The 23,694-nt window shown below is 41.9% G+C and overlaps 1 protein-coding gene across 7 annotated transcripts in view; it reads left to right on the forward strand.

The window, feature by feature from the left end:
- ydjc (YdjC chitooligosaccharide deacetylase homolog) overlaps nucleotides 1-23,694 on the forward strand; it is a 65,913-nt gene that overhangs the window by 25,294 nt on the left and 16,925 nt on the right. For 5 of the 7 annotated variants that reach the window (XM_005461833.4, XM_019365658.2, XM_005461837.4 and 2 more), the window contains one exon: nucleotides 5,458-5,633. In XM_005461833.4, coding sequence (XP_005461890.1) covers nucleotides 5,470-5,633 — 164 coding nt within the window. In that variant the 5' untranslated portion in view covers nucleotides 5,458-5,469. Of the gene's footprint in view, nucleotides 1-4,804; nucleotides 4,985-5,457; nucleotides 5,634-23,694 lie in introns of all 7 variants that reach the window. The other 2 variants (XM_005461835.4, XM_025911969.1) reach the window with 1 other exon arrangement.

The following is a 23,694-nucleotide window of genomic DNA, read 5'->3' on the forward strand; positions in this document are numbered from 1 at the left end:
ATCAAGTTGGAGGAGCGAGAGGAACTCAAAACAAACCAGCCCTCACTATGACATAAGTGCTGTTAAATAGAGCAAGGAATTTTTAATGCAGCTTTTATAAACATCCTTATTTCATTTGGATTCTTACATTATTTTACTTTGCCCGAGGAATGTTGGGGAAACCTGCAATCAGCTGAGACTGAAGAAGTCACCTGGTTGGGTGACAAAATGTTTCTCCCACTGAAAACGTCCAGATGAACAGAATCAACCTTTTGGGATTTAGTTACCTGGATGATTGAGCATGCATCAAGATATTTTACTTTTCCCACAGAAACAAAATTATTTTACAAATACCAAAACTACCATGGAAATAAATGATTAGCTCCTCTGAGAGCAAGCCCAGCCCATTCTTCTTTGGTAAATCTCTCAAGCTTCTCTGGCATGGACTTTGCTCTTCAGTTCACCCCATAGATCTTCAATAGGAGGGCTTTGTGGAGCCCAGACAGTAATGTTCACTTTGGACTTGTAGAGGAAGTTTTTCATCAGGAGTGTCATATTTTTTGGGATGTTGTCATGTTGAAAGACAAAACAATGACCTAGATGTAGTTTTGCTGCTGACTTTTAAGGTTTTCTGTCACATATTTTGATTCCTTCCATCTTGATAAGATTCCCAGTTTGTCAGTCTATTCCTGTTTAGGATTCTTGTGATTTTCTTCTTTGAGACTACAATTCCCAATTTGGCGAAGTCATTCACTACTGTCTTTTGGGGTCTTTAAACCCATCTCTCAGTAGTTTGTTCAGTACTTTCAGCTCTCTTTGAATTTCTTGATGATCCTTCTCCCTCCAGCTTTTGGCACTTTGAAAAGTTGTGATAACTTCGTATATCCATTTCCTGCTTTGTGAAAATCAGCAATCAGTGTGTGTGTCAGGGAGCTGATAATATTTACCCACTGAGTTTTTTTTTTGTTTTTGTTTTTTTATTCTGATATTATGTACAAATAGAAATAGAATAGAATAGAACAGAAATATCCTTTGTTGTTCCTCATTGGGGAGATTCATGTGTTCCAGCAGCAAAGATAGACAGATGGAGTATGCAGGGTCACACAAAAGTCCAGAATATAACATAAAAAACAAGAAATAAGAGACCGTACAGTGCAAATTTACAACATAAGAAAATAAATGAATAAATATGTAATTTATGATTAATTTAAAAATAATTCGTGTGTTATACAAAAAACGAATATAATTAGAATGTGAAAGTGTTGAAAAACTTTCATTATGGGTTAATACATTTGTCCTCATTTGTTCCAGTGTGATATCATGTCAGTTTAGGAGTTTAGTGAAAATTCTAAAACCTGTCATCATGCAAGCTTAGACTAACGTTCATAAATACCATTGTATTCACTGTAGTTGTAGATATTGAAATCAAACATCTACAATATAGCTAATAATATATAATTGCTATAATATAGCAAGGCAATCAATAAATTATGGTCTACCAATGTCACAAATCTGTTATTAAAGTTAAAGTCTTGAGTAGCAGTAAAGCTGCTGTTGATTATTGTGATTCAATTCAATTCAATAAATTCATTTCAGTTTTATTTATACAGCGCCAAATCACAACAACAGTCACCTCAAGGCGCTTTATATTGTACAGTAGATCGCACAATAATAAATACAGAGAAAAACCCAACAATCATATGACCCCCTATGAGCAAGCACTTTGGCGACAGTGGGAAGGAAAAACTCCCTTTTAACAGGAAGAAACCTCCGACAGAACCAGGCTCAGGGAGGGGCGGGGCCATCTGCTGTGATTGGTTGGGGTGAAAGAAGGAAGGCAGGATAAAGACATGCTGTGGAAGAGAGACAGAGATTAATAACAAGGATGATTCAATGCAGAGAGGTCTATTAACACATAGTGAGTGAGAAAGGTGACTGGAAAGGAAAAACTCAATGCATCATGGGAATCCCCGGCAGCCTACGTCTATTGCAGCATAACTAAGGGGGGATTCAGGGTCACCTGGTCCAGCCCTAACTATATGCTTTAGCAAAAAGGAAAGTTTGAAGCCTAATCTTGAAAGTAGAGATAGTGTCTGTCTCCTGAATCCAAACTGGAAGCTGGTTCCACAGAAGAGGGGCCTGAAAACTGAAGGCTCTGCCTCCCATTCTACTTTTAAATACTCTAGGAACAACAAGTAAGCCTGCAGAGTGAGAGCGAAGTGCTCTAATAGGGTGATATGGTACTACAAGGTCATTAAGATAAGATGGGGCCTGATTATTTAAGACCTTGTATGTAGTCCAGCCTGGAAGTAATAAATGCATGAACTAGTTTTTCAGCATCACTCTGAGACAGGATATTTCTAATTTTAGAGATGTTGCACAAATGGAAGAAAGCAGTCTTACATATTTGTTTAATATGTGCATTGAAGGACATGTCCTGGTCAAAAATGACTCCAAGGTTCCTCACAGTGTTACTGGAGGCCAAGGTAATGCCATCCAGAGTAAGAATCTGCTTAGATACCATATTTCTAAGATTTTCAGGGCCGAGTACAATAACCTCAATTTGATCTGAATTAAGAAGCAGAAAGTTAGTGGCCATCCAGGTCTTTATGTCTTTAAGACATTCCTGCAGTTTAACTAATTGGTGTGTGTTACCTGGCTTCATGGACAGATAGAGCTGCGTGTCATCTGCATAGCAGTGAAAATTTATGCTATGTCTTCTAATGATGCTGCCTAAGGGATAAATGTCTAACGTCCACATGGCCTATACATGTAGTGAACTGTAACAGTGTTCATTGTGTGCATTTGACCTTTACTTAGCTTTAACTTAGAAAAACACATTAAGACAATAACAAAATCAGCTTACTATCACCTCAAGAATATTTCAAGGATAAAAGATCTGATGTCTCAACAGGACCGGGAAAAACTAGTCCATGCATTCATTTTCAGTAGGCTTGATTACTGTAACAGCATCTTTACAGGTCTACCTAAAAAATCAGTCAGACAACTACAGCTCATTCAGAACTCTGCTGCTCGAGTCCTCACTAAGACCAAAAAAGTGGACCACATCAGTCCAGCTCTGAGGTCTTTACACTGGCTGCCTGTCCGTCAGAGGATAGACTTTAAAGTTCTGATGCTGGTCTATAAAGCTCTGAATGGTTTAGGACCGAAATACATCAGTGACCTCCTGACCCAGTATGAACCTTCCAGATCCCTCAGGTCATCTGGATCCGGTCTGTTATCAGTCCCCAGAGTCAGAACCAGACACGGAGAAGCTGCATTCAGCTTTTATGCTCCATATATCTGGAACAAACTTCCAGAAAGCCTCAGATCAGCTGAAACACTCAGTTTATTTAAATCCAGGTTGAAGACTCACCTATTCTCAGCTGCATTTGAATAAAGCACCAAATCCACACTTACGTTTAAATTTCAAAACCTACTTTTTAACTACTGATTTTATCTACTGTTCTGATTTTATCTACTGTTTTGATATTTGATTTTATATACTGTTTTGTTTGTGTGTTTGTTTGTTTGTTTGTTTGCTTGTTTTAATCAAATTTAAATCATGCTTTTTATTTGTTTTTGTTTTTAATGTCTCTGTAAAGCACTTTGAATCACCTTGTTGTTGAATTGTGCTATATAAATAAACTTGCCTTGCCTTTAACACAGTGGACACACCTCATACCAGCTGCCATGCATGGTAGTGAATTTCAGCTGTTATGAGACTTGTCTTTTTCTTTTGGCTGCTCCCGTCAGGAGTGACCACAGCAGATCAGTTGCTATCATCTAACCCCATCTCTAGTATATTCATCTGTCAGACCAAGCCCTGCATGTCTTCTTTCACTACATGTATAAACCTTCTCTGTGGTCTTCCTCTTTCCCCCTCCCTGGCAGCTCCATCTTTAAATGTAATGGTATCTTGGCTGAGAGATGTAGAACTTGTGTTTGAATGTCTGGATCAGCACGTGAGGGAGTTTCTTTCTGTCTTTCACAGGAGCTTTTCAGTTGCTTCTGCCAATTTAGTTCATGTTCACACTTGCATTCATCCTGAATAACTCTGTGCCCTTTTCATCTTCATCTTTCAACTTCAGTTTTCCCCACTGTGAGAAATCTGGGTGTCACCTTTTATCAGGCGTTCAGTTTGGAAAAACATGTTGGTTAGCTTTTACAAACTTAAATACACTGTGTCTCAAAGTGAAATCAAAGTGATTGTACATACCTTTATTTCATTACACATTGATTATTGTAGTTCATTTGCCTGAGCAGGTCATCCCTGGATCACTTACCAGTGTTTCAGTATTCTGCTGTGAGGCTTACCACTGGGTCCCCTTAAGGTGGACAGATTATGTCTTCCTGCCTCCACATAAAGTTTGGGGCTCAGTTTAAAAGTGTGCTGATCATTTTGAGACCCTCCATGATCAGATGCCTCCATATATCAGTGACCTGCTACATCCGTATGTGCCAGCTAGATCTCTGAGGTCTGCTGATCATTGTTGGCTGTACCTCGATCCAGAAGACAAAATGAGACTGCCCTTTGGAGGTTGTGGCCCCCAACTTCTTCTATTGGACCAAACATCTGTGGACACTACTGTTACCATTTAAAAAGAAACTTATGACCTACCTGTGCAGGCTTTGCTTATAATTCAGGAATAATGGTAAACATGAACCTGTAGAGCAGAATATTGTTGGGTTAATAGACACGGGGGCTAAGATTAACAGGAGTGTTGTTCTGGGTGGTTTTTTTGGCTTGTTTGTTTTTTCAAACTTGATCTAAATAGTAAACACACCTTAGATGTTTGTTAAGGTGTTACTGTTTGGTTTCTAGGTGGCTCCTGTGTTTGCCCAGGTAGATCAGATCATTTTACACTGTAAAAACCAGCAGCTCCGTCTGGCTCATCATGCTCTGTACTTACCTGCATGGACTGAAGCTGTTCATATTAGAAAGCAGCCCCAAACTGAAGATCCAGAAACACTGAGAGACAGAGCGTAGTAACTCAGCAAAGAAGTAAGTGAAAGATTTTCCAGCACTTCGTTGATTATGAGCTGGCAGCTGCATCGGGCAAGTATATCACCACAAAAGGGCTAATATAGACTAACTTTGCAGTTTTATGTGTTTTTAATAGTCCAGCTGGCAATGTAATCTTAAAATGTGCATGAAAACTTAAGTCAGACCATCATCTACTTTAGAAACGTGGCTGGTGTATTGACTGACTGCCATGGAAAAAAATAGATGGCAGATATGTGTGGTGTGCTTATGTTTGCTGACGTACCGCTCTTTTATGTTTTATAGCAGCAATGAAAGATACTGATGAAAACTGGAACAGTTTGGTGTTTAGTGTCTTTCTTATCAATAAACCATGTGACGTGGAACAGTCGGAGGATCCAGGGACCATGTTCACTGATAATGGACAATGATCATTGTTAGCCATAGACACCATAATGATGAATGTTAATCTGTCCCCTGTGTGTCGCCAACAGAGACCAGCAATAATGCCACAGCCCAGAATGATGCTGGTGGTGACAGGAGATGATTTTGGCTACTGTCCCAGGAGGAACCAGGGGATTGTGGATTGCTTCCAGGCTGGAGGCATCTCCAATGTCTCGTTGCTGGTTAATGGCTCAGCTGCAAAACAGGCGGCAGATCTGGCTAAAAGGTAGCGTAGTCTTACACTGTATATATAAAATCTAACACACTGCAAAAATACCATTTACAGTAGATCATGTAATGGCTATGAGACCAGACATCTTTCACTTTTTCTTGCTAGTCCTGGCAGTTTCTGAAGACTTACTTTATGTTTTCCATGTCTTTTTGTTTTGTAACTCTGGTATTATTATTTTTTTCTTTCATTTTCCTTCATTTCTTTCCTTTGCACTACACCCTGCACCGGTAGCAGAACTCTCTCATATATCTCTTTAAGGTCTGCTGCCAGAAAGACATATAAAGAAATTCTTTACCACCTATTTTAACTTTTGGGGGTTTTTTTCTCTTTTGTATTTAGCTTTTCTCATGCTTTTTATATATTTTTTTTATTTTTACTGCTTTATTTAAATTTTTTGTTTTGCCATATAGTATTACTTTTATATTATTAGTACTATTCTGCTTCAGCTTCATTTAAGCTATTTTGTTATGGATTGTGTTTAATGTTTCGGCTGCTGTAACACAATAATTTCTCAGTTTCAGGGATAAGTAAAGTAGAGTTAGAGCCATACTTTTTTTTCCTTCCTCTTTACATGACCGCAGTGAATTTCAAAGCAAACAGTGAAGTAAGACTTTGAGCTTTAATTCAAGAGGTTTAAAAAGTTGTGCTGTCAGCGTTAATCTCGTTAAAATGATGTTAACACCATAACCGTTAACGAGCTAACCACGCTAACGCATTAGCACCATGCAGCCCCTGCATGGGGCGATCCGCATTAACTCGCTAACGGAGATTTGCCCCGTTAATGCGGTTATGGCGTTAACGTCATTTTAACGAGATTAACGCTGACAACACTATTGAAAAGTATATCAAAAAAAACATTTTTTAAATTCCCCTCTTGCCCCTGCGGGTGGTCTGTCCTTCAAGCTCGGGTCCTCTACCAGAGGCCTGGGAGCTTGAGGGTCCTGCGCAGTATCTTAGCTGTTCCCAGGACTGCGCTCTTCTGGACAGAGATCTCCGATGTTGTTCCCGGGATCTGCTGGAGCCACTCGCCTAGCTTGGGAGTCACCGCACCTAGTGCTCCGATTACCACTGGGACCACTGTTACTTTCACCCTCCACATCTTCTCCAGTTCTTCTCTGAGCCTTTGGTACTTTTCCAGTTTCTTGTGTTCCTTCTTCCTGATGTTGCTGTCATTCGGTATCACTACATCTATCACTACGGCCGTCTTCTTCTGTTTGTCTACCACCACTATGTCCGGTTGGTTAGCCACCACCATTATGTCTGTCTGTATCTGGAAGTCCCACAGGATCTTAGCTCGGTCATTCTCCACCACCCTAGCGGGCATCACCCATTGTGATCCAGGACCTCCAGGCCATACTTGGCAGAGATGTTTCTGTATACTATGCCGGCCACTTGGTTATGGCGTTCCATGTATGCCCTGCCTGCTAGCATCTTGCACCCTGCTGTTATGTGCTGGATTGTCTCAGGGACATCTTTACACAGCCTGCACCTGGGGTCTTGCCTGGTGTGATAGACCCCAGCCTCTATGGATCTTGTGCTCAGAGCTTGTTCCTGTGCCGCCATAATTAGCGCCTCTGTGCTGTCCTTTAGTTCACCTTTGTCCAGCCACTGGTAGGATTTCTGGATGTCATCATTTCCTGTATTTGCTATTGGTACATACCGTGCATGGGCCTGTCCTTCCATAATGGTTCTTCTTCTTGCTTGATGTCAGTGGCTTCTATCTCCTCCATTGGCCAGCTTATCATCCCTGCAGGGTACCTGATTAGCGGCAGGATATAGGTGTTGATAGCCCGGATCTTGTTCTTACCATTCAGCTGACTCCTCTGGACTTGCCTGACCTTTTCCAGGTCTGCAAGTTTCTTAACGGCCTATTTGTGGTTCCTTTTGGGAGTTCATAGGAACTTGTAGCTGTCCTCTATGTCTGCATTGTTGCCTTCTGGTAGTTCGATCCCTTCAGTTCTGACTACCTTCCCTCTCTTTGTTATCATCCGACTATATTTCTCCAGTTCGAATGAACTGGGTGCGACCAGCCCAGACACAGCCTGCCACCGCATCCATCCCCACTCCTTGGGTGGGAGCGGCAGGGGCCTGCACCCATTCCGGCGCCCCGGAGGATAGCAGCTGAGCATCCTCCACTTCCACCACCACCTCACCCATCTGCTCAGCCCGAGCTGGAGGTCAACACACAGAGGAACCTGTCACAACATCGCTGGAGGTCGGGGTGAGCGAGGGACCTTGGCAGCTGGAGATGGAGGTCGAGGCGCGCAAGGGTCCTCACCAGCTGGAGAAGGTGGTCGCCACGCCGGTGGAACCTGTTCTGCCTGAGCTAGTGGACAGAGCGTGGGGAGGACCGGCTCAGATTGAGCTGGGGGTCGGGGCACAGGAGGGACTTGCTGTGCCACCCGGTACAACGGCGTCCTCACCCGTGGCTGGCGCGCCATTGGGACCTGCTTCGTCGGCGGCAGAGGTCGGGGTGCTGTCCGGTCCCACCTCTTGTGGTCCTGCGTGCCGTCGAGGTGCCTTTGAACCCCTGGCACACGTCTTACCACATACGGGACGTGGTCTGTGATGCCTGAGCAGCATCCGCAATCACGCCTCGGCGGCATAAAGAGTCAGTACTGGGTCCTGTCCTGGGTCATGTTGTTGTTGTTGTTAGTGTATGTGGCTGGGAGCTGCAAAATTACAGCCAAGAGGTGTGTAAACAGCAACCGTGAGAAAAGTGTTCAATAAAGATGCTGAAAAGCAAGTGAACATCATCAAGTCTGCCGTGGTATGTTTACAGCCACATCCCCACTGAGTTCCTGATGAAGGCTCTTAGGTAACGTTTTAGGCACTCCAGGATCCATGTGTGGGGCACTGAGTCATAGGCCTTCTTGTAGTCAATCCAGGCGATGCGCAGGTTGGTCAGTCTGGTCTTGCAATCTCAGGTAACTGCTCTATCTACCAGCAGGTGGTGTTTCACTCCTCTGCTATTCCTGCCTATTCCTATTTCTATGCCCCACTCATGTATTTAGCCACGTGCCTGTTCATCATAGCCGGAATGATGTTGTACAGGAGCTTCCATGTGGTGCTGAGGCAGCTTATTGGCTGGTAGTTGAATCAGGGTGGCCTTTGGTTAGCCATTCTGGGTGTCTCTGATCGACTAGCACCTGGTTCATTTGTGCTGCCAGATGGTCATGGAGTGCAGTCAGCTTCTTCAGAATATATCGACAAAGAAAAAAATTGCACCCATCGGTGCCCTTGGCAAATGCCTGATATGCCAAATTACCAGTCCAGCACAGTTAAGTAGAACTCTCAATATTAAGTACAGAGATGAAGTGAAAGATACGATCATTAGACAGAAAAAACAAAATAAGATAATAAGAAAAATAAGATAACTTTAGGATGAGCCAAATTTAGAATCTGGTATAGTCTTTAAAAGAAGGAAGCACCTCAGTCAGGTCATCTTCTAATTAGAAGGTTGGTGGTTTGATCTCCGGCTGCTCTAGTGTCCATGTCAAATATCCCAAGGCAAGATACTAACCCCAAGTTGCTTTCCGATCCATCCATTGCTGTATGTGTGTGCTAGTAAATGGTAAATGGATTGGTTCTCATATAGCACTTTTCTACTCTGAGCAGTCAAAGCACATAATAAATAATACATAAAAACATAAAAAAATAGAAGTGCTTGTCTGAGTGGGTGAATGAGGCAAGTTGTATAAAGCCCTTTGAGTACAGTAGAAAAGCAAAGAACTAAATAACTAAAGGGAATGATTGCAAAATTCTTTTCTTGATTAATAAACAACTCTTTCTCAGTATCTAGTCAAGTCAATGTGGTGGGGTGTGGTTTGTGGCTCAGCTACAGGCGAGGGGTGTGGTTGACCAGAACAGCTGATCTCCAAGATGATGGAGACCAGCTGCCTGTTTTGCGGAAGTCCGCTGGGGGACTATGGACCGACTGGGCCTTGTGCTGGAGAATCGCCGCTGCCACTTCTGATGAGGCCCTTTCCATACGCCAAGCAGCTTGGCATATGGAAAGGGCCTTGCATAATATGCAAACCAAAAGCTACAACCTGGTCCCAGGAAAGGGGAGGCTTGGCTGGCAGAGCTCATGGTGATGGGGGGGGGGGGGTGTATTCATGATCGTTTATGTTAATGAGAGTGTGGGGAGTGAGTGGGAGGGTGGGGTGGGGTGGGCTGCTTTTAACCATGTAAAGCACTTTGTGCTACATTTTTTGTATGAAAAGTGCTATATAAATAAAGATTGATTAATGTTGGACCACCTGTTGGTAGAGCTGGGCGATATAAGATTTTTTCATATCACGATATGTTTTTTTCATTTCAGGCGATAACGATATATATCACAATATAAGCCAAATAACTATATTTGTAAGATTTAAATGTGCCGTTGCTCACAAGTAAAATGTGAAATAATTAGCAGGTTGTTTTAATTAAAATATTTATTTCCCATAATAAGTTCAACAGGGTAGATGTACTTAAGGAACATGAGACTTCAGTTTCAGATAAATAAAGGCAAATATTGCAAACTACACAAAAGGCAGCCGCTAAAGCGTTTAAGTTTCAAAATAGAACAAACAAAACAGACCACTAAATTGTCGATTCCACTTAGAAACAAAATTTTAATTCTAAAAATAAATCTTAGGTCGTTTTACACAAGAACAGACAAAATTGACTAACTTTTGTCAATATCAAATAAACTGAGAACTAAAAGGAAATTCTCAGGCTACGTCCACACGTACACGGGTATTTTTGAAAACGGAGATTTTCTGTTTTCGTTTTAAAAAATAATCCTGTCCACACGTAAACGCGGAAATGAAGGAAAACGCTGCTAGGAACATGCCAAAGCAACAGGTGGCGATATATTCCTAACCGTGTAGAAATGTTGGCCAATCAGAAGTCTAGAAGCCTCGGTAGGAAATAGTAAACAAAGATGGGGCATAGAAACAGAACCGAGTGGTATGTGTGGAGGGACAGTAACTATGTGTGTATATGTAAGCATTTAAACACTGCAGAGAGTACAATTAACAGTAACAGTATTGTAGAAATTCATTTCACCGAAACAATAACGTGGCGCACAGTGTGACGTCAAAAAAGGCGCACACCTTTGATGCTGCGTTTTCTCCGTTTTTCTTGTCCACACGTAAATGCAAAAACGGAGTTTTCGAAAATATCCACCCTGGCAGGCGTTTTTAGAAATCTCCGTTTTCAGTGACTGAAAACGCCCTTTACGTGTGGACGAAAGGTGCAAACGCATAGAAAAATCTGCGTTTTCAAAAATACCCGGGTACGTGTGGACGTAGCATCACTCTCTCCTTGTTGTATAGCTTAGCTTTTCAAACAGTTTTAACAGTTACTTTAGTCTGACAAAAGCCGAATGACGAATTAGCGCTTTCAGTCAGAGATTGAGCATGCACCGCTTTATTGTATATCCAGACTTGCTTTCGGCACAATTTACAGTGCGCGCTACTCTGTTTTTTGTCAGACTTGAAATAGCCGAAATACCTTCACACTACGGAACTTCTGTGGCCCTTCCGTTTGACAATCTCTCCGGCATTGGAACCATCATCTGTTTTTTCTTCGGTAACCTTCGCTCACGCTCTCGGTTGATTTTTCTCTAGTCGGCAAACTCATTTCCTTCATTACCCGGGCTGCACGGCTGCAAAAACAAATACACATGTGCGCCTTGGCGCTTGTGCTGTACGTAACAAGTCATGTGATGTGACACTGCAGCTGTGATTGGCAAACTGCCTTTCACTGTTCTTGTAACAGTGACAATAAAAAGCTATTCTATTCTATTCTATTCTACTTAATTTGGATTGGCTGTTCTTTTTTTTTTTTTAAGAGGACACGAGAGATGAGGTCTATCGCAATAGTTTAATTTTTCTATCGAGAAAAAGTTATTTCGCAACACACATCGTTATCGTTTTATCGCCCAGCTCTACCTGTTGGCATGGCCAAGAGTCGGTGGAGTGGATGCAACTGATGGACCAAGTAAACGGCTCTGGGACCCATCACCCTTCTCCCTCTACTATTTCTGCTCAGGTCCCAGTGGCCATAGACACTACACCTCAATAGCCGATGGCTGTTGAGGACAGGGACACTTCCACAGACGGTGACCGTGCATGCATGTGGGACAGGTGTTTGGTATCTCCAGCCCTGTAACACTTCTCCCTGGTCTGCGTGAGACATGCAGCATACCAGTAAGGTGCCAAGGGGGTATATGCCACCATGCAATGGTGGACTCGGGCTGCACGCAGATCCTGGTTCACCACACCCTGGTTCAGCTGGGGGCATTAGTTGTGTGGATGAGGATATTGATTGACAGTGACAGTTGATCTCACATGTAACAGTGGAGCTGCACTGTGGTCAGGTCATCGCACAAGAGCAAAGTAAAAGGCCACTGGAAGCTATGGGGATAGTGTTCTTTAGGTGAACCTCAGCAATTCTGAGGTTGAGTTTATTTTAGTTTCTGACCACAGCACTTTCTTCTAACCCTTCTCTGAAGCATCTAGATGTTCAGTGGCAAACTTCAGACAAGCCTGTAAATGTGTCTTCTTGAGCAGGGGGACCTTGTTGGCCCTGCAAGATTTCAAGCAATTATAATAAATAAACTAGAAAGCGAAAATTTCAGAAGAAATTTTATGTGTGCCTATGCCGCTGCTATTCAGTGTAGTTTGCCATTCATACAGCTACAGAGAGCAAAACTCAGAAGAGCAGCCATTCTCCACCATGAACTATGGTAAAAACAAACACCGCTCACGCTTCACAGATAACAGCTTACAATTTTGTGTAAAGATGAAGTTACTTCGTACAGCGCCGATTTGCAGACGCTGTGCACACAGGTTCATGAGCAGAAGTCCCATTGTACCACGGCAGATCCGACAATGTTTGCATGAACACGCTTTGAAGCATTACGTTATGGACCACTTTTCACACATGGTTGATGTACCCAAACAGCCGGCTGTAGCTTTTCAACTTACACACGCCCGAGAGGCGTGATTGCAGGTGCCGCTCAGGTGGGTCCACCTCCCCTGCAGCGGCACTGCAGACCACGCCCCGCCACACACATCAAACACGTAAAATAAATATTTATGCACTTTTGCATTCACTTTTTGTTTTTTGTTATTTTTACACAGTGTTCTGAATGATGAACAATGGTCTACAGCCAATCTTGTGTATTATTATACAAACTTTGGTTGTAAGATTCAGATAACTATTTAATAAAAGCTAAATATTTTATATGAGAGTAAGAAAGAAAAGTATATCTTTGTGTCCACCTTTCTCTGTTAATGCCCTACCTGGCCCCCTGGCAAAAGCTTTGCTAGATCCGCCCCTGCACAGTTACCAGCTGTCAGCTACACAAAAAAAGGAGCTTGGTGTATATTTGTCTGTCAGAAACAGTTCATAACTTCCCTTCAACTCATTCATGTCACCTAAGGGTAAACCTGTTTCTCCATCACCAGTTCAGCTCTGATGATTCAGTAAGGACATCTCCTGATTTCATCTTCATGCTCCAGCAAACATCAGCTGATACTAGAAATTAAAATCAAAAGAATTCTAACAACAGCTGATCAAGCTTAAACGTGCTGCTGTTGTTTAGCGCGATAAACAAACAAGAGAGAAAAGCCGATCATTGATCAGTTTCATGACTGAAGTTTCAACAGGCAAGAGAATGACAGGGGAGGCTGTCATAAAGTTCAACATCGGTAACATCGGTAACTTAGCGCGCACACAGCTGTATACAAACTCCGTAGTGCTAGCTAGCACGCAGTACGAGTTATTGTAAGTGATTGAAAAAGTCAGCACAACGAAAATAAACTACACCTAAACTCGGTTTATATCTGACCCAAATAGAGTGCAGGTCATAACTTCTTACCTGAAATTCAGTTCACCTCACGCTCCTACCTTCGCTTTCCCTGATCCACGATTGACCTCCGCGTTAGCAAACACCGGTCGATTGGCGGTAGCCTCACCGCCTTGTATGTGTCGTTCGCGGCATGTCCTTTCTGTCACACACCGGTGGATAGCTGCCCTCTGTTGTAGCTCCACCACCAAACAACTCAGTTATTTTTTCCACATCGACCAGCATCATCAGCCCATATAAACGAAAATAAGTCCAGCTAAGACACAGACCCTTGCCGAGCGATCGGGCGATTAAACAAATTTTAGCCACCTCACTATCAGCCAAGCCTGGGTGGTTTTTCACGAAGGGTCGCTAGCCGCGCTAGCTAGCTAACCAGCCGGCTATCAGCAACACGTAAGAGAACTGTTGCTAAATAAACTACACCTAAACTCGGTTTATATCTGACCCAAATAGAGTGCAGGTCATAACTTCTTACCTGAAATTCAGTTCACCTCACGCTCCTGCCTTCGCTTTCCCTGATCCACGATTGACCTCCGCGTTAGCAAACACCGGTCGATCGGCGGTAGCCTCACCGCCTTGTATGTCTCGTTCGCGGCATGTCCTTTCTGTCACACACCGGTGGATAGCTGCCCTCTGTTGTAGCTCCACCACCAAACAACTCAGTTATTTTTTCCACATCGACCAGCATCATCAGCCCATATAAACGAAAAATAAGTCCAGCTAAGACACAGACCCTTGCCGAGCGATCGGGCGATTAAACAAATTTTAGCCACCTCACTATCAGCCAAGGCTGGGTGGTTTTTCACGAAGGGGCGCTAGCTAGCTAGCTAGCTAGCCGGCTATCAGCAACACTTAAGAGAATTGTCGCTAATATGGGATGTCTTGATAAAACGAGCAGATATTTGAAGTTTACACACCTACATTCTCGCCTGAAAATATCTTAAAAGTGTATTTTGTGACCTAGAAACACGAATAAAAGACATATAAAACGAAGTGGTGTCCGCCATTGTTTGACTCGGTAGAGGCATGCTATGAATTGTGGGATATGTAGTTTTCACCAAGCATGGCACTCTTTAGGCCGTACTACTCCCGGTATACCACTAGAGAGAGCCAACACACCACAAATGAAGTCTGTTTCTATGGTGCCAAAAGCAGAATCTTTCTCAGGAGCCTAGAAATTGGCCTAAATTTGCACTAAAATCTAAATATTTCAAAAACTATAAAAGTTATAAACACCAAAAGTCACACCATACTAGCCCAGCTCCAGCCGCACAAAATGATGTAACATATGTACCCCTATTGTCAAAACTGTTTGGCAGAGGAGCGCGGGAAAATTTTCACTAAAATATTAATATTTAAAAAACTATAATAGTCATAAACACCAAAAGTCATAGCACACCATTCCAGATCCAGCCGCACAAAATGAGGTAACATATATGAAGCTTTTCTCAAACTGCGGGGCGTGATACGTGCCGAAATTTAGGCGGAAGATGGAGAATAATAATAACTAGAAAGCGAAAATTTCAGAAGAAATTTTATGTGTGCCTATGCCGCTGCTAATCTGTGTAGTTTTCCATTCATACGGCTACAGACAGCAAAACTCAGAAGAGCAGCCATTCTCCACCATGAATTATGGTAAAAACAAACACCGCTCGCGCCTCACAGATGACAGCTTACAGTTTTGGGTAAAGATGAGGTCACTTTGTACAGCCCCGATTTGCAGACGCTGTGCACACAGGTTCATAAGCAGAAGTCCCTCTGTACCACGGCAGACCCCGACAATGTTTGCACGAACACACTTTGAACCAGTACGTTATGGACCACTTTTCACACATGGTTGGTGTACCCTCCCAGCCAGCTGTAGCTTTTCAACTCACAGCCCGACACACACCCAAAAAACAGCCGAGAGAGCACAGACTACGCCCGAGAGGTGTGATTGCAGATGCCCCTCAGGTGGGTCCACCTCCCCTGCAGCGGCACTGCAGACCACGCCCCGCCACACATATCAAACACGTAAAATAAATATTTATGCACTTTTGCATTCACTTTTTGTTTTTTGTTATTTTTACACAGTGTTCTGAATGATGAACAATGGTCTACAGCCAATCTTGTGTATTATTATACAAACTTTGGTTGTAAGATTCAGATAACTATTTAATAAAAGCTAAATATTTTATACAGGGAGTGCAGAATTATTAGGCAAATGAGTATTTTGTCCACATCATCCCTTCATGCATGTTGTCTTACTCCAAGCTGTATAGGCTCGAAAGCCTACTACCAATTAAGCATATTAGGTGATGTGCATCTCTGTAATGAGAAGGGGTATGGTCTAATGACATCAACACCCTATATCAGGTGTGCATAATTATTAGGCAACTTCCTTTCCTTTGGCAAAATGGGTCAAAAGAAGGACTTGACAGGCTCAGAAAAGTCAAAAATAGTGAGATATCTTGCAGAGGCATGCAGCAGTCTTAAAATTGCAAAGCTTCTGAAGCGTGATCATCGAACAATCAAGCGTTTCATTCAAAATAGTCAACAGGGTCGCAAGAAGCGTGTGGAAAAACCAAGGCGCAAAATAACTGCCCATGAACTGAGAAAAGTCAAGCGTGCAGCTGCCAAGATGCCACTTGCCACCAGTTTGGCCATATTTCAGAGCTGCAACATCACTGGAGTGCCCAAAAGCACAAGGTGTGCAATACTCAGAGACATGGCCAAGGTAAGAAAGGCTGAAAGACGACCACCACTGAACAAGACACACAAGCTGAAACGTCAAGACTGGGCCAAGAAATATCTCAAGACTGATTTTTCTAAGGTTTTATGGACTGATGAAATGAGAGTGAGTCTTGATGGGCCAGATGGATGGGCCCGTGGCTGGATTGGTAAAGGGCAGAGAGCTCCAGTCCCACTCAGACGCCAGCAAGGTGGAGGTGGAGTACTGGTTTGGGCTGGTATCATCAAAGGTGAGCTTGTGGGGCCTTTTCGGGTTGAGGATGGCGTCAAGCTCAACTCCCAGTCCTACTGCAAGTTTCTGGAAGACACCTTCTTCAAGCAGTGGTACAGGAAGAAGTCTGCATCCTTCAAGAAAAACATGATTTTCATGCAGGACAATGCTCCATCACACGCGTCCAAGTACTCCACAGCGTGGCTGGCAAGAAAGGGTATAAAAGAAGAAAAACTAATGACATGGCCTCCTTGTTCACCTGATCTGAACCCCATTGAGAACCTGTGGTCCATCATCAAATGTGAGATTTACAAGGAGGGAAAACAGTACACCTCTCTGAACAGTGTCTGGGAGGCTGTGGTTGCTGCTGCACGCAATGTTGATGGTGAACAGATCAAAACACTGACAGAATCCATGGATGGCAGGCTTTTGAGTGTCCTTGCAAAGAAAGGTGGCTATATTGGTCGCTGATTTGTTTTGGTTTTGTTTTTGAATGTCAGAAATGTATATTTGTGAATGTGGAGATGTTATATTGGTTTCACTGGTAAAAATAAATAATTGAAATGGGTATATATTTGTTTTTTGTTAAGTTGCCTAATAATTATGCACAGTAATAGTCACCTGCACACACAGATATCCCCCTAAAATAGCTAAAACTAAACACAAACTAAAAACTACTTCCGAAAACATTCAGCTTTGATATTAATGTGTTTTTTGGGTTCATTGAGAACATGGTTGTTGTTCAATAATAAAATTATTCCTCAAAAATACAACTTGCCTAATAATTCTGCACTCCCTGTATGAGAGTAAGAAAGAAAAGTATATCTTTGTGTCCACCTTTCTCTGTTAATGCCCTACCTGGCCCCCTGGCAAAAGCTTTGCTAGATCCGCCCCTGCACAGTTACCAGCTGTCAGCTAAATAAAAAAGGAGCTTGGTGTTTATTTCTCTCAGAAACAGTTCATAACTTCCCTTCAACTCATTCATGTCACCTAAAAAAAAGGTAAACCTGTTTCTCCATCACCAGTTCAGCTCTGATGATTCAGTAAGGTCATCTCCTGGTTTCGACCAGCCGCTTCTACAGCTGTGGCTCCAGCAAACATCAGCTGATACTAGAAATTAAAATCAAATGAATTCTAACAACAGCTGATCAAGCTTAAACGTGCTGCTGTTGTTTAGCGCGATAAACAAACAAGAGAGAAAAGCCGATCATTGATCAGTTTCATGACTGAAGTTTGAACAGGCGAGAGAATGACAGGGGAGGCTGTCATAAAGTTCAACATCAGTAACTTAGCGCGCACACAGCTGTATAGAAACTCCATCGTGCTAGCTACCACGCAGTACGAGTTATTATAACTGATTGTAAAAAGTCAGCACAACGAAAATAAACTACACCTAAACTCGGTTTATATCTGACCCAAATAGAGTGCAGGTCATAACTTCTTACCTGAAATTCAGTTCACCTCACGCTCCGACCGGCAGCCGCCTGCTTCTCCTGCCTTCGGTTTCCCTGATCCACGATCTACCACCGGTCGATTGGCGGTCGCCTCGCCGCCTCGTTCCCCGCATGTTCTTTCTGACACACACCGGTGGATAGCTGCCCTCGGTTGTAGCTCCGCGTCAGCGACTACCAAACAATTCAGTTATTTTTTCCACATCGACCAGCATCTGGACAATCCACCGCCTTTCACTGTTTGTACCGTTACTAAAAAAAAACCCTCATCGGCTCATAAAAACGAAAAATAAGTCCAGCTATGACCCTGAGTCAAAAAGACAGCCAGCTCGGGTTAGCTAGCTACCTGTCTAGCTCTTTGCAGGCACCGAAAACATCAGAGCTAATATGGGATGTCTTGGTAACACGAGCAGATATTTGAAGTTTACATCTGGCCAATCCACCACCTTTCACTGTTTATACCGTTACTAAAATGAATAAATAAATAAATCATCGGTCCATATAAACGAAAAATAAGTCCAGCTAAAACACATACTGTCGGCGAGCGACCGGGTGCGGACACGAGTTTCACCCGCCTCAATATAAGCCAAGCCTGGGTGCTTTTTCACGAAGGGTCGCTAGCGGTGCTAGCTAACTATGCTAGCGGCGCTAGCTAGCTAGCCGGCTATCAGCAACACATAAGAGAACTGCTGCTAAATAAACTACACCTAAACTCGGTTTATATCTGACCCAAATAGAGTGCAGGTCATAACTTCTTACCTGAAATTCAGTTCACCTCACGCTCCTGCCTTCGCTTTCCCTGATCCACGATTGACCACCGCGTTAGCAAACACCGGTCGATCGGCGGTCGCGGCATGTCCTTTCTGTCATACACCGGTGGATAGCTGCCCACTGTTGTAGCTCCGCATTATAGCACCACCAAACAACTCAGTTATTTTTTCCACATCCAGCTGTAACTCCGATTCTGTGCGAGCATTTGCGAGAGACCGGGGAGGTGAAACGACAGAGAGAGTCCCCTCGCTATCCATTTGCAGCCAAGTGCGGCAGCTAGCTAGGTAGCCGGCTAGCTGTCAGGCAGGACCAACGTCGTCAGAGCACTGTCGCTAAATATGGGATGTCTTGATAAAACAAGCAGATATTTGAAGTTTACACACCTACATTCTCGCCTGAAAATATCTTAAAAGTTTATTTTGTGACCTAGAAACACGAATAAAAGACATATAAAACGAAGTGGTGGCCGCCATTGTTCACTCTGTAGAGGCGTGCTATGAATTGTGGGATATGGAGTTTTCAACACAAGGATAAATCTTTTCGGCTGTACTACTCCCGGTATACCACTAGAGAGAGCCAAGACACCACAAATGAAGTCTGTTTATTTGGCGCCAAAAGATGAATTGGCCTAAATTTGTACCAAAATATTAATATTAAAAAAACTATAAAAGTCATAAACACCAAAAGTCACAACATAATAGTCCAGCTCCAGCCGCACAAAATGATCTAACATATGTAATCCTAATGTCAAAACTGTTTGGCAGAGGAGCGCGGGAAAATTTTCACTAAAATATTAATATTTAAAAAACTATAAAATTCATAAACACCAAAAGTCATAGCACACCATTCCAGATCCGGCCGCACAAAATGAGGTAACATATATGAAGCTTGTCTCAAAACTGCGGGGCGTGATACGTGCCGAAATTTAGGCGGAAGATGGAGAATAATAATAACTAGAAAAATTTGCATTTCCTGCGAAAATGCAGTGTGGATGCTGGAACGCTGAAGCTGTCAGCTGAAACTAGCTGAAAAAGCTGAAAAGTTGCAGAAATTGTAAAAACTTTGCGGAAGCAAAGGAACGTTGCTAAAATGTAGTAACTTAGCAGAACTGCAATATCTTAGAGGAAACATAATACTTGGCAGAAATACAATAGCATAGCAGAACTTAGCAGAAATATTGTAACTTACCAGAAACACGATAACTTCCCAAAAATACAAGAATTTCGGAGAAATAGTATAAGATAACAGAAAGAATATATTTAGCCAAACATTCTTAAACATTACAGAAATACTACTCTATAGCAGAAATTATATATTTAGAAAGAAAAATATAATATAGTAGAAATACTATGATTTAACAGAAATCCTACAATATAGCTCAATAACAATGATTTAGAACAGATACTATGATTGAGCAGAATAGTAATAACTTAAGTGAAAATATTGGAAAGGTAAAATGACAAGCTGAATAAAAAGGAACATGGTTAAGTTTGCTCAAAACTAATTTTTGTTCACCTGTGAAAAAATAAAATAAAAATACATTTAGAAATACAAATAAGAACAGCCAACAGATACACACAAAATTAAATATGGATACACAAATCAACAAATACACACAAAATCAAATATGGATACACAAATGTACAGAGAGAGACACACACACACAAGGTCTATGCCAGTCAACCAGTCTGAATATATTATATTTTTATCCAACAATGAGATGCTGCCCTAAAAAGGGCTTTGTGTGTGTCTTTCTCTCTCTCTCTCTCTCTCTCACACACACACACACACACACACACACACACACACTCAGGCTCACACACACATGCGCGCACACACACACACACATAGCATCAGCAAGTGAACAAGGGCTGTTAACAGCATGTTTCTAGGTCAGTCAAACAGCTGTGAGATTCTCAATTTGAATCCACCAATCAGAGGGGCTGTGTGCTTTTTCCTGCCAAAACTGGTGCACCAGGTGCAGGCTTTTACAGCACAGAGAGAGACAGGATTTTTGCAGTCTATTTCTCATAGTGAGGACTCCCCTCAAACAAACAGCCATAAATTCCTAACCGTAGGGGCTACAACGGTCAATCTTAGACCGTTGTGTTCAGAAGACATGGGAGAATCTTGAAATGTTGACCATTTAAAATAAAAATATGAAACATCATAGATATAGGACATAGATGATTGGTTGTCTTAGAAGCCATGATTGCCCCAATATGCAAATTTGAATGTGCAAGGCCTAAGATATGATTGGCTGGCTGGGAAGCCATGAAGGCAACAATATGCAAATTTGAATGTGCAAGCCCTCGGATATGATTGGTTGTCTTAGAAGCCATATAAAAAGCAGTAAAACTGTACTATGATTTGGTAGAAAAACTATAATTAATCAAAAATACTATATTTGGCAGAAATACTATGTTGTAGCAGAAACACTATATTTAGCACAAATCAGATGAAATAGAAGAAATAGTATGATTTAGCAGAAATGCTGTATTTAGCACAAATACTGGAAAGCAGCAGAAATGCTATGACTTAGCACAATAGTAAAAATCTAAATAGAAAAATTGGAAAAGCAAAATGGACAGCTGAAAAAATCCTGAACATGCTAAGGGTCCCTCAAATGTAATTGTTAAATGACAAAAAAAACAGCAAAAAAAAGTATAACAGTCATACAACCACAAATATGTACACATATGGTAACACACATGCACAGACAGACACACACAGGATCAAATTCAGTCAACCAGTCTAACTATATTGAATTTAAATCACACACACACACACACACACACTCAAACACTCACACACACACTCAGGCTCACACACACATGCGCGCACACACACACACATAGCATCAGCAAGTGAACAAGGGCTGTTAACAGCATGTTTCTAGGTCAGTCAAACAGCTGTGAGATTCTCAATTTGAATCCACCAATCAGAGGGGCTGTGTGCTTTTTCCTGCCAAAACTGGTGCACCAGGTGCAGGCTTTTACAGCACAGAGAGAGACAGGATTTTTGTAGTCTATTTCTCATAGTGAGGACTCCCCTCAAACAAACAGCCATAAATTCCTAACCGTAGGGGCTACAACGGTCAATCTTAGACCGTTGTGTTCAGAAGACATGGGAGAATCTTGAAATGTTGACCATTTAAAATAAAAATATGAAACATCATAGATATAGGACATAGATGATTGGTTGTCTTAGAAGCCATGATTGCCCCAATATGCAAATTTGAATGTGCAAGGCCTAAGATATGATTGGCTGGCTGGGAAGCCATGAAGGCAACAATATGCAAATTTGAATGTGCAAGCCCTCGGATATGATTGGTTGTCTTAGAAGCCATATAAAAAGCAGTAAAACTGTACTATGATTTGGTAGAAAAACTATAATTAATCAAAAATACTATATTTGGCAGAAATACTATGTTGTAGCAGAAACACTATATTTAGCACAAATCTGATGAAATAGAAGAAATAGTATGATTTAGCAGAAATGCTGTATTTAGCACAAATACTGGAAAGCAGCAGAAATGCTATGACTTAGCACAATAGTAAAAATCTAAATAGAAAAATTGGAAAAGCAAAATGGACAGCTGAAAAAATCCTGAACATGCTAAGGGTCCCTCAAATGTAATTGTTAAATGACAAAAAAAACAGCAAAAAAAAGTATAACAGTCATACAACCACAAATATGTACACATATGGTAACACACATGCACAGACAGACACACACAGGATCAAATTCAGTCAACCAGTCTAACTATATTGAATTTAAATCACACACACACACACACACACACACACACGATCCAATTCAGTCAACCAGTCTAAATATATTGAATTTGAATCTTACAATGAGATCATCCCATAAAGAGGCTTTCTCTCTCTCTCTCTCTCCCTCTCTCTCTCTGTCACACACACACACACACACACACAAGATCCAATTCAGTCAACCAGTCTAAATATATTGAATTTAAATCTTACAATGAGATCATCCCATAACAAGCCTTTCTCTCTCTCTCTCTCTCTGTCACACACACACACACACAAGATTCAATTCAGTCAACCAGTCTAAATATATTGAATTTAAATCTTACAATGAGATAATCCCATAACAAGCCTTTCTCTCTCTCTCTCTCTCTCTCTCTCTCTCTCTCTCTCTGACACACACACACACACACACACACACACACACACACACACACAGGGAGAGAGAAGTAAGTTTCTAGCTCAGTCAAGCAGCCTGGGAGCTGCTGAATTTGAATCCACCAATCAGAGAGGCTGTATACTTTTTCCCGCCAAAACAGGTGCAGCCGTTTTTACACACACAGAGCACAGAGACAGGATTTCTGCAGTGAATTTCTCATAGTGAGGATTCCTCTCAAACAAATGGCCATAATTTCCTAACCGTAGGGGCTAGAACGGTCATTCTTACACCGTTTTGTTCAGAAGAGATCAGGGAATCTTAAAGTATTGACAGTTTATCATTAAAATATGAATTATTAAAGATATTTGACTTCTAATGCACCATAACTGAGTAGAGCAAAGCAAAAACTGCCTTGACTTCCCCTCAAACAACGCTTTCTAACTCTAAATCTATTTGGAGTATCAATATCATTTTTTCACCGTAAGAGACAGCAGGCTTTGGTGAACAATCTTGGAAATTTTCAGGTCTCTGTTGATATCCATTAAAAAGATATGACGAGAGAAAAAAGTGGATCATTTCCAGAGTTTGAAATCTGAAGAAATCTGAGCGAGGGACGAATTTCCTACCCTCAAACAAGTCTAACTCATTTCAGAACGGTAATAGGTGAGAAAGAAATTCTTGAATTGTGAGTGTCAAGAGTGTCTGAAGATATACTGGGACAAGCCTCATGTTTTAACTTCGCTTCGTTAAGGAGATATGACGATTCGAATATGCCTCTCATTACAGAAATCAAGCTGTGATTTTGAACAAGCTCTCCATTGACTTTCTATGGGGATTTTTGAGACTTTGTGTTGGTCTGAGGAGATTTGCCAAAAT

The sequence above is a fragment of the Oreochromis niloticus genome, linkage group LG12, assembly GCF_001858045.2.
Source record: "Oreochromis niloticus isolate F11D_XX linkage group LG12, O_niloticus_UMD_NMBU, whole genome shotgun sequence".
NCBI lineage: Eukaryota > Metazoa > Chordata > Actinopteri > Cichliformes > Cichlidae > Oreochromis > Oreochromis niloticus.